The sequence below is a fragment of the Epargyreus clarus genome, unplaced genomic scaffold, assembly GCF_041222505.1.
Source record: "Epargyreus clarus isolate Ecla_fem2 unplaced genomic scaffold, WU_Ecla_fem_2.2 ptg000010l, whole genome shotgun sequence".
Classification (NCBI taxonomy): domain Eukaryota; kingdom Metazoa; phylum Arthropoda; class Insecta; order Lepidoptera; family Hesperiidae; genus Epargyreus; species Epargyreus clarus.
Window position 1 is genome coordinate 5,370,542 of NW_027332218.1, and position 12,408 is coordinate 5,382,949.

The 12,408-nt window shown below is 33.3% G+C and overlaps 1 protein-coding gene across 1 annotated transcript in view; it reads right to left on the minus strand.

The window, feature by feature from the left end:
- The window catches only part of shg (DE-cadherin), a 302,607-nt gene that overhangs the window by 29,473 nt on the left and 260,726 nt on the right, over positions 1-12,408 (minus strand). Inside the window, exons 9-13 of the mRNA XM_073077198.1 lie at positions 11,896-12,388; positions 11,242-11,513; positions 10,783-11,064; positions 5,730-5,883; positions 3,615-3,802 (exon numbers count right to left, since the gene is read on the minus strand). Coding sequence (XP_072933299.1) covers positions 3,615-3,802; positions 5,730-5,883; positions 10,783-11,064; positions 11,242-11,513; positions 11,896-12,388 — 1,389 coding nt within the window. The remainder of the gene's footprint in view (positions 1-3,614; positions 3,803-5,729; positions 5,884-10,782; positions 11,065-11,241; positions 11,514-11,895; positions 12,389-12,408) is intronic.

Genomic DNA, 12,408 nt, shown 5'->3' on the forward strand with positions numbered 1-12,408 from the left:
GATGTTGATGGGCGGCAGTAGCCACTTACCATCAGGTGGACTGCATGCTCGTCTATTACCCCTATATTATAAAAAAAGACGTAGGCACTTTTTAATAAATCACATCTTTCCCATCCAAACAAAGACATTGAATTTTCAAATTCTATAATTATCTGTCATTGATGTGAAGCTAATTTTCTGCCTTTTGTTACCTTTTATTGCAGCAAGAATCATCTGGCGAGGCAGATAAGCTGGTTCGTTAAAACACCGTAAAAGGCGAGGCGTTCGGTTGTTATTAAACAATTCGGATTCAGGGCTTGTTGCAAGCGAATGTCCCGGTTTTTGCAAGCCATAAACAATTTTACGATTTTTCAGACGCGTTGCGGTTGTATCCCTGAATTAGAGTTTACTGTCGGTATTACGATGCTATTGTACATGCAACGGTGTATATTGGAAATAGGGTTGGCTACCATACGAAAAATTATAAATCATTTAGATTGATACTCAAACAAGTCTATATAAATCCCGAAGGCTACCGAAGTGGTTTTCGTGCAGTAAAAACCCAGTGTTTCTCCCAAGACAAAAAACATCTAAGAGTTTTCCCAGAATCTAAAAATATAGTAGTCGTCTACGAGACAGAAAAGTTTCAGAAGTACTGCTTTACATGACAAAATTCAATTAAATATCAGACAAAGAATTAGTTGGGCCTACACCCAAGAAGCTCGAAATTTTCACATTATCACTAAGAAAAGATTTTCAAAAAAAATGTTACATTTCTAATAGGGGATGAAAACATGTTGGCAAATTAACTTATTTTAAGGATGATAATGTCAAAGATATTGTGTTTTTTTTATGTTTGTTTTCTTAAAGTAATATGAGTTATATTTTATTATTATTTTTTCTTGAATATGAGGATATAAAATGGCAATTAAATAATTATTCTGTCTTCCAAGAGTTGAAGAAGTAGGAACAACTTGTTAGTTCACTAGTGATACACTGTTGTTATTTTGCTTAATAACCGCTATTTATAAGTAGCAGTTAATAATATATTTCCACAAATAACAGCTATATTAATATAATAAAATAATATAAAACCGTTTATGGTTTCTAACCTACGTCAGACTAATTTATAGACCGTTCGACAAAGCCCAAGTAAACGGCGATAATGCTGTGTTTTATAATAATATATGGCTATTAAAATGTTAATTTTGCGCCTTAATGAAAGTGGGTTTAGTGCCGTGCGTACGCGTATAAACAGGGATTATGTGGGGGAGGCACTTTTTACTGCCGCGCCCCGATTTCGCAAACTTGCGGTGTTGTGCTATAGAGTATAAATGAAGCAGAGGTTCGGGATTTTTCAGAATATTTAGTTCCAACATAAGATAATGAGAAGACAATGAAAATAATAATATTAATAAATATAACAGAGCGGACGTAGAATATGAAAGTAGCAAACGTTATTATTGTCTTAACGGTAATTTTAATTGTAAATTTCATTGCTCAATACTAAGTTGATAAGCTAAACTAAAGGGTATATTAAAACTATTTTGTAAATATGTTTGGAATGAAATAAAAAAATATTAATATACACTTTAATACTTGTATATGTACACTTACAAGAAAAAGCAATGCCGAAATGTTCAACACCTTTTCCCAAATCATCTTCGATCAAAAAATAGGTAGAATATTTTTTATGAAAATGCGTTGAACAACTGCACTGTCGCTTATTCTGTGGTCATATTCTGGATAACGTATATATAGGGGTTTCGTCATGAAATATATTATGTGGAATTCATGAACACGGCGCCTGCAAATCGCTTACAATCTTCTGGAGTAATTTCGCAACTGTTCTGCCAAAGTTCAAGCCACGTTTTATTGTGGTACACGCATTTGAAAGTTGTTCGTCATATATTTTTGGAGACACGCGGATGATGTCGTAGGGCGTACGTATGGGTATATAAATATTTATGTTTTACAACGCTTCGTGGTAAATTCCAACCTTATAAGTTGTTGGAATTTAAAATAGACAATTAAAATATAAATCTTTAAGATTTGTGCAACAATATTGGGGGTTTGTTAGCCAGGCTAAGATTTTTCATAGGGCACTGGTAGTCGTCAGTTACTGTCCCAGTAATAGATTAATATAAATTTAACAATTTTAATAAAAAGTTAACATTTTATAATTACTCAAAACTGCAACGAAACACGCACGGATTAAAAAATCGTTGATTTTGACGGGATTTTCATAGACTGAAATTGTTTTATATAATGACCTCGCTTAAGTAGCGCCACCTTGCATTAAGGAGGTCAGTTAAAATGGGCTTTGTGTTTGCACAGTACTTTCAAACAGATTTTACAATTTATTTAGGCAATATAATTTTGGAAAAATACATTTCATTAAACTTACATAATATCCGTAAATCATCACATTATCAGAATATAGTTTTTCGTTTAAAGTAAAATACAATAATGCTACCAAATTAATTTTCATCGCAAGCCAAGCAATTATTTACCATTAAAATCTAAATACTTACATAATATCGCCAGCTATAAATTTCATTGAAGTACGTTTCCGTCTGATAGCATTAGGAAAATAATGGAATATTAGCAACTATTATTTACAACACATAGCGCATATAATAGCACATAATTAATAGCATATCTATACAATATATAAAATAACATATTATAACATTGTTAGTGAAATAAACAAGTTGAAGTATTAGAAAACAAGTTGATATCAATTTAATGTGTTAATAATATTTTACATAAATATATTTTTTTCTATTTTATTTGAAACGTGGATTACAGGATTAATATATAGTTCTTATGCACAATGTATGAAAATTGTTAAACCTAGATTTTGTTAAAATATTCCAATCGGTAGCAAAATTAAAATCTAACGCAGATATAACTATTATAATTTAATTGCAAAAAAGATATACCACTTCTTTCGGTTACTCTAACCTGAATAAATCTAAATTATTTCCATTTTTTCATTTCATTGTCCTATTCAATTCTGGATTAAATTTTCAAGAGACAAAATGTTTTATAAGACATCCCGACTCCATTGATGTACAAAGTAAATTATCAGTCCCAAAGGATAAGTACCCTATATTTGTAGCGTCGTACTCTCAAACAAATAACGGTTCCACTGCTCGGTCAACCTCAATACTAAAACATTGGGTCGGAAACTGAACAACGGGGACCTTTGGAAACCTTTGAAATATTGAAAATTATTTCAAAAGGTCCCTCGTAAAGGTTAAATTATAGCAAGTGTTCCTGCCATTATTTGCTTTTCATAACCAATTAACGTCTATAAATTGCTAAGTTAATATATTTCACAATGAATATTTCATACTAATATTATAACAGTTATTTTTAAAAAATATATTAAAAACAACAGTTATTTTATTATTAATTGTGTTTTTATTTTCTTTTCAAATATCCCAATATACCGTCTTTTATTATTCAGTACATAGCTGACCTATGAATAAAATAATTTTATGCTACCAACCTATATACGAAACTACATAATAGCTTTATTTATGACGATATTTTATAGCCAATAGCGCTATATAGCTAACACTCTCTCCATTTAAGAAACATCAACTGCTATATCTAAAAAAACTTACTTTGTAATTATAAACGAAGATGTTGCTATGACCAGGTGCCATGGGATTGTCGTTTCTGTCGCCGATGACCACGTGAAGAATGGACACGCCAGTCAGCCGAGGGGTACCGGAATCCGTGATGGCCACTGGTATTTTGTACTCCTTACGCTGTTCTCGGTCGAAGGACACCAGGGTCGAGAGGATGTTGCCTGTGATGACATATTGGTTAATTCAGAATAAACAGAACTAGTCAATGCTACGGTGGGTCACCTTAGTATGCTTCGAATGACGAAGCTACGCCACACGCAACACTTATCTCTGCCTGATAACAGCCTTATATGCTGTTGTATTGTTTATGTTTATGGTTTGAAATGAGTGGTAAAGACGGATTTACATAACGTCTTCACATGCGAAATGGGTTTTTTCTCAAAATCAGAAAAAATATTATAGTCCACTACGGTAAGCGCGTTGGTAGTTTTCATACATCTAAGACCTTTAATTAGTGCACTGTCAGGTTAATCGTGTTGATTTCTTTGACCTTTCGTGTGGTAATTTCTAATACACATATAATCGAAAAATCAAAAGTGTGCTGGTATAGGCACTTCTGAACCCTAAAGTCAGACTCACACCTCTTGGCTATCATCTCATTCAATTATCTTCTAATGCCTCTTAACCTATTTTGCTACATAATATGCACTGCTTATAATTTTTATCCACAAATACGATCTTGTTAAGCAAAGCATTTGACACCAAATCAGGTTTACGTAACTTGCCGCAGCGTTCTCTCACAAAAAGCCAAAATTGAATTTGCAAGTTCACCCCGTTTCGAGTGCATCTCTAAAACTTTTGCCATTCTAGACGCCTCAATCGCGACAACACGGAATTTTGAGAAGCCTCAAAATCGAGTTTCGATCAATTAATGTAGTTAAAATGCAATAAATGGCGCGCCAAGCCGAGATAACTTTGTTTAGGGAGTGCCAATTCAATTTGAATCCTTTCGCTAAGTTCGCGTGCAGATAATTGTAATTCGTGCCCGGCGAAATTGTTTGGTTTTCAACTGGTACAACTTGTTTCTGAGTTAAGGAAGGCAATGTCCCTGTGTCCGAATTTTGGACTCCATTTTATTTTTGTTTCTGTGTTTTCTTTATCAGAAAATAAGCTTGTTCAGCAATTTAGGGTAGAAAGGTCGGCAAGCCATGTCAGGACTAAGTATTTTGAACAACACAGTTCTCGTCTACAAAGACTTTTTCTTGGTTTATAAACGAGATCCAAATAAATAACTCAAAGTTTCCAAATTTAAACTTTATACAAATCAAATACTTTAAATTGAAGACAAATAGTCTTGAAAGATGCCATCAGTATTAAAATATACGAAACAGCGTATATGCGAAACGGTATTGGATGTTTTGACGTAACAATAACCGCAAACTATTCTAAACTCTCGATACAATGCCAAAACCTGTCTTCACAGTAAATTCGGCACAAATTTTTGTCCAACACAACTTGAGCTCCGAAAATGTGGTCCGGAATTTAGAGGAAATTGAATTTACCCCGTGCATGGAATTTGGAGCGGATATCGAGACTGGCGTGGTCGAGGGTGAAAGTGAGGCATGGCATAACAAAACTAGGAAGATTTAAATTCTTCTCGGTATTGGATGTCTCTATTATCTTTGACTTTGCCAGCCATGTTGATTTAACTACTGGGTTAGTGTTTAATGCTTTCGACTTCTTAGGGATAAGTCATATCTCTAAGCCATGATGTAAGATTTTTGAAAATGAAGGCCATGTCATCGAGTTATGTTCTTGTCTATGTACCTAAACGTGAGTGATTAGGACCCATGACAAACGCCAGTGTTTGAGAATAACAGTTTCAGGAAAATCCATTTTATAGTCAACTTTCGTTGGCTATTCGTGGTTTTAATAGCCGTAGAGGATCCTATAGGAATTACTCATCTCGTGGGGACACTTAGGCCAATGCACAGACATCCAGACCCAATCTAAATCGTTTATATATCCACTTGGCCAATGATCGACTCCTGTACTCTGAATGTTGGACAATTCTTACTTTACTTTTTCTATGATTTAATTCCAAGACAGTCACATATACTTTAGTATAATTATTATCGTTATATTTACCTTGTATGTGGAACTTGGAGCGTATATCAAAGCTAGCGGATTCGTTGAGTGCAAAAGTGAAGGGTGGCCCGTTCTCAGCTGAATCGTAGTCCTTCGCAGTCAGCACCACCACCTGCCCTGGTGGCTCGTTCTCGTACCATATTACTGGTTGTGTCTGAAAGTTCAAGTTATTTTAGATATATTCTACTATAATAATCAATAATATCATTTATCTATTGAAGAATGCTTTAATCAATTATTTTGTGCTGAAAACTGTGGCAATTACATAATCTTTGCTGTCAGCATTATTGATTGGTTCCATGATATCGTTAAGTACTTCATTACTGACAGTAATTAGAATGTTTTGTTAACCTACGCTACATGAATAATAAACATATAATTTAGTTTTCTTATAATCATTATCTTATTCGTTTTGTGTTACTTCAGATTCAAAAATATATTTTATAGTTACACATATTTTCTTCAAATATAGGAGACCATATAACAAAACAACTGAGATATAAGAAGATTTGCATGAAAAATTGACAAGTGGGTATACCAACCCTATCTTTTGTAAACGAGAGATTATCCTGAAAGCGGGTTCGGGATTTCTGAAAGTATCGTCAGTATGCGGTAATTGTATACGTATGCTGTTTTATAAGGAAAGAGAAAACATTTGTTGTTTTCAACTTTGGTATTCTTAACGAGGAAGGCTTAGTACACATCATTATATCTAGAACTCCACCTCACCGTAGGCGCTGTTTATACTAAAAAGACGGGTTCAAATAATATCAATAATCAATTTATTATTTATACGATCTTATTATTTTAATGTATCTTCAATAATCTCAATATAAATATATCGCAAATCAGCAACTTTACTGGTGCGGAACTCAGATTAAGTCTTAAATGTGTCACAAAAAGCAAAACCAAATAATTATCATCAATAGATTAAAACGTCTCTTAAATACGACCACTTAAGAGAATAAAATAAAATAAAAGAGGTCGAAAAGAAACTTGTAAAGCGGATAAAGGATTCGCACTTAAATATTTTCAAACAACAAAGTTTAGCGAAAAACAACGTAGGGGAATTTCTTTGCGAATCAGCAATCAACATAAATTTGTATGGGATAAAAGCTTGAAACTAATTTGTGTTTCTTTAAGACCAGATACTTAGAAACTTGCTAAGTTTCTATCGTGGCGATAATTAACATTATAGAAAAGTGTTTGTTTTGTGTTGAGCATCAAGCGTCAGCTAGTCATATTTTTTATTCCTTTTATCCCGTAGTCGAGAGCTTGGAGAGTTTTCTAAGTTTAGAACATTGTGTCGCCTTTTTCCTTAACGTACTTGTATTTTTTTAAACGATTGTTATATTTAATCGTTGGAAGCGTTTCAACACAATTTAGAAAACTATTAGGAAAGAACAGATAATATAATTTAAGAACAAAGAAAGAATATAAATAAACATGAACAATGAACATGAGAAACAGCGTTTAAATACAAAATTATATTTAAACGTCATTTTTTCACTTAAATACTTTGTTTTCTATTTTCGATATCAGTTACAGTTGAATCTCAAAAAAGAAATATAAGAAAATATTTAGTAGCACCCTCGTCACAGTGCCGTGACAGATAAGAAAACATGTAAAGTAGGATGATGAATATATTCCGCCGAAAACATAAATGTAAAAGAGGGTCAAGATATCGTTGGATTTCGCGCTCGGTAAAGTATCGAATTCAAAACCAATGCCACGCTTGGAATGGCATCTAAAATTCAACTATACAGTAGTAAGCATACACCCCCAAGAACGGTTTTTTAATTTTCACGCAAGAACGCTATATTATATTTGGAGTTATACATATTCTGCCACGCAGTAATCGTGAGATCACTTACAGAATAGATTTAGTCCTTTCCAATGTTATACAGGTAGATTATTTATATTTTATGAATATCTAATCCAGTGTTAGACAAATCAGCATTAGATTTGAACTTGGCATATATTTTGGCGATTTCAGACTAACATACCTAATTTAGTTACGTATAAAGATGTTAACATATACCTGTACATTTTAAAGGGTCTCGATTGTCCAAACGTACCATTATAGAATTTATAGCATTTAATGCATACTAGAGGTCACCTTTAAGTGATCACATTTTATATAACATGCATTAGATACTTCAAAGGTTTTTTTCTTCTAATCTATATAATCCCCTGTCTTGTGACGTAAGGCGTGAAAAGTTTAAATGGGTAGTGCCACTAATGGACTTGGCTAAGCTAATGTAAACTGTCTTAAAGAGGTTAACTAGTATCGTACATAATACAACTATAGTGGACCCATTACACTATTAACTTAGGAACTTAAGTTTTATAAAGAACACGAGGTTTCTCGTTTATGGTTTTTACTAACCCGTTTACTAATTGTTTATCGTCATTTCCCTTATCAGCCATAGAATTATTTGAATGTTCATCTACTAATTTCATTTTAGTTCCTAAACGTTATTGCTTACTACATAGTAACACAAATAGACACATGTCTTTTGCTATAAGTAGTGGGTATCCAATTTTTTCTTTATAATATATTCTTACCATATGTAGATAGGCAACTTTTAGAATAACTCCCGCAATTTCCAAAACGTAATTGTTTAAACTGAATCTTAAGAGCATCAAAACGCCCAACATCCAAGTTATTTTCCGATTTGTAAAATTTAAATGTGCCTATTTAGGAATTCCTCTGATGTTTTCAGAAACAAAGGTCAGTGTAATGTTGGTGACAGCATGGGGCAGACAACGAAACCTCTTATTATTTTCGGTTCCTTATTTTCAGTTGTTGTATGATAAGTTGTTTTACGAATATGATAAACTTGGCTGTTTGTCATTTCCTGGCATAATTTTCCCGTATTTTTCAGTGACAACAAACATAATATGTGTTTTGATATTTTACGGAAGAAAAATAGCCTAGTTTAATTGAATGTATTTTCAGCCTATCTATTAGGACTTTGCTGTCTTCTTAAAGTCACCGTCAACTTTGATATACTCTTAGCCAATTTGTCCACCTAATGGCTTAGGCTTTATAGTTTCATCTAAGTTTCATCAAATGTTTAACTTCTGCTCTATGGTACTACTAAGATGTTACTGCTCTATACATTCAAATTACCTACAACTTTGAATCCTTTTATATTATTTTAATATTATTGCTGTATATTCCGGTTATTTTACAGTAGTTACATAACACGCGTTGGGTATTGTAGTTATATACTGCATAGTGCAATGCGACCCACCAGCCACCGGCAGTAATGAGTTTCTCGGAACTCGCACATATTCATTTGTTTAATTTTAATTAAACTTAGCCAGTACTCTCTATGGATATTATTATAATAGTAAATGCCAAACACATTCACTTTCAAAAAGGTCGATTATGTTTAAATTATGTTAGAATAAAAAATAACATTCTAAAAAAGTACTCACTAAATGACAGAGTTCACTTAGTATAGATCTATAAACGATTTCGTAATTATTACGGTCTTCACCGCACTCAAATGTTAAATATCTTGAATACATAAATTGTTAACAAGTTACCAAATGGGTCTTTAATTGCTCCACCAAATGTCACGACTTAACGAACAACAATGGATATTAAACATGAAAAGCTTAAAACATTTCAAATGACTGATTCAATTAGGAAGGGAAGTGTTGTAGAACGACTCAGGAATCAAGGGACGCTTCCGACAAGAAACGGTTTCAAAGATAAGAAACCGAACGCTTGGGCTATTTGCATAAAAAATTGACAGGCCCTACCAAAAATCACTCTTAATCGTGAAATTCGAGAACGCTTTGAATTCTTTTCAGTAAGAACGGTGTAGGGTAACTCAAGGTTCTATTCTGGAGCCATTGTTTTTAATGTGCGTATGAATAAAGGTGGTATTATAATTCTTGAAGTTTGACGAAGATTTTTTGTATTTAAATAAAAGGCTTTCCTAAGAATAGTTCCTAAGGATTTTAAATCAAATAGTCGCTATCAGACAAATGACTAGTAAAAAGTGATCAATGGTATATTTTTCGAAAAAAGTAACCAATAATTTTGCCAATAATTTCTACATTAAGTGGATGTGACATACATACAGAATACTGAACAAAGCAATCACACTTTGTCAGTGAATTAAGCTATTTCACATATTCTTATAATTGCCATAATCATAAGTGCATTCATTAAACAAGAAAATCATTAAATAAAATGATCAGAAACTCTTATAAATCTGAATATTTAAATTTCAAGAAGAGGACAATTAGGTAAGGAAGTAACTTTGTCAGTCCGAATTTTCAATCTGAATTTTGTCAATTACGGTCCATTGAGATTACCGGAAGAGGGCCGGAGATACCTTCGGCATCTCAAATATTGGGACAATGACAAAGAGTACCACAATATCTTTATAATTTAAGATTTTTATCAAAATCGTGAATGAATTTTTTTGTACGTATTGAAAATATGTTATTTTTGTCGGTGAAGTATTTTATCATTTATTAAAACATAATTGTGTATGTGGTACGTCAATGGGAACTATGGTGGATGGCCTCATCAAAACGGGTCTGAATTACCACATAGTTAATTTTAGAACTGATATTTTACAATTTTACGAGTACACTATATTACTTATATTATACGGCCAAAATATATATGATTATTAAACCGCGAAAATTTAAACACCTCTGATTTTATAACCCGTAATAATATAAAATAACAGATGTGCTTTTCAAATTATGAGATGAAATAAAGCTGTAGAGGTAATCTTAAAATGTAATCTACAAACCAGGGTCAAATATAAATTAATTTTAATGTTATCTGTAATGGAATCATTCTTAAGAAAACTCTCTGCAAATTTATTTCGTTTGCTTTCTTAGTCTTGTTTATCTTCGTCTAAATTTAATTCTGATAGAATATTAAAACCGCTCACTCTACAAGATTCCGAAAGTCAACTAAAGTTCAATTGAAACGTCAAAATTATTGTAAATTAACTATCAAAGACACATTAATAATGGATAGTGAATTCGAATGTAAAAAGTCAAAAATACTTACATTGGTCAGAAAAGGGGCATTGTCATTGATGTCGGTTAGCTCCAAGATGACTTCCGTAGTAGACCTCAAGCTATCTGATCCTAATTTCCCTCCGTGGTCGGCGGCCATGATAAGAATCTGCCATCTCGTGAAACCAGACGGTTGGTCTCTGTCTAAAGGCTTGGTTAGCCTGAGACAACCGTCGTTATCGATTTGAAGAAACTCCTTTTGTTCGTGCTTGACTAAAGAGTAAACGATATCTTGGGGCTCATTGCGGTCCAAGTCAGGGTCGTAAGCCTCCACCTGGAAAAGTATTTTTATAAAAATTCTAATAATAAACACTTAAGTTAATTTTAGTGTACTTCAAAAGGCACTTGAATTATTCAGAATAACAAATGAACTAATGAATTTCTATATAGTTTGAAAATATTCGTCTAGGGTCACGAAACAATTTCAAAGAGCTAATAATATTTTATTTACCTTGACGATACACCCTTCATACAGTTTCTCCTCTTCAATGGTTTTGGTGTAATTCGCCAAAAATACAGGTGGATTGTCGTTTAAATTCTCGATTTTAATGAGGACTTTCGCGTAATCTTCGTACTGGCCGTCGAAAGCTCTCACATCGAGACTATAACTTGTGATGTTTTCATAATCTAACTCGTTATTAACTCGAATTTCACCAGTGAAGTTTCGAATGACGAATGCGTTGTATGTGTTGCCGGCAACGATGCTGTATGTTACCACGGAAGCTAAAAAAATAATAAATATGATACAAATAGTCCATAACGTGTATGTTATTATTATTTGAAATGTAAAAGTAAAAAGCTTTTTAATTAGAAACAAATACTTCAAATGGCGTTGAGTATACAAACATGTCCATATTAGAAATTTTACTTCATTTAAATGTTTGTCTAACTGGGAATCGTACTCTGAATCCTCTGCCTAATGATCGGCGAGGTGATTACTGAGACAGGATATTGGTCCGTTTAATCTAGTCGAATATATCTCAGAATCAATCATCTATACACACATACATTTTACTACTTTGTAAGCGTCACATAAGAAGTTGGCTTCCAAGAATAGATAAAGTATTTTAAACAGAATCTAATTAATTAAGTAGCTCGACATTACCTGTGTCAATATCCACGGCGGTGACTTGCGTGACAAGCTCATTAATGTTCGCGTTCTCGGCTATCGACTCGGCTACATACGTGTCTTGAGTGAAATGGGGCGGATTGTCGTTTTTATCAGCGATCTCTACAAGGAACATTTGCTGCCCGGCGTTATGTTTACCGGGAATTAGAGCTGACTCAGAATTATCCGTCGCAATGATTTTAATGTTGTAAAAACTCCTCTCTTCGCGATCAAATATCTTCAACGTTGTAATGTTTCCTGTTACGCTGTCGATTGCAAACGGGTCCGATGGGTCTCCTAGTTCGTAAGTGACTTGATTGTTAGCTGATGTACCATCAGCGTCGAAAGCTCTCACTTGCATCACTTGAGTGCCGGGCGGTTCGTTTTCTAACACACTTCCTGATCTTATTTCACTGAAGATTGGAATATTATCGTTGACATCTTCAACTTCGATTTGGATTATGGTTTCAGCGGCAAGTTTGTAGTTATTCTGAAATGAAGCAGTGTTAG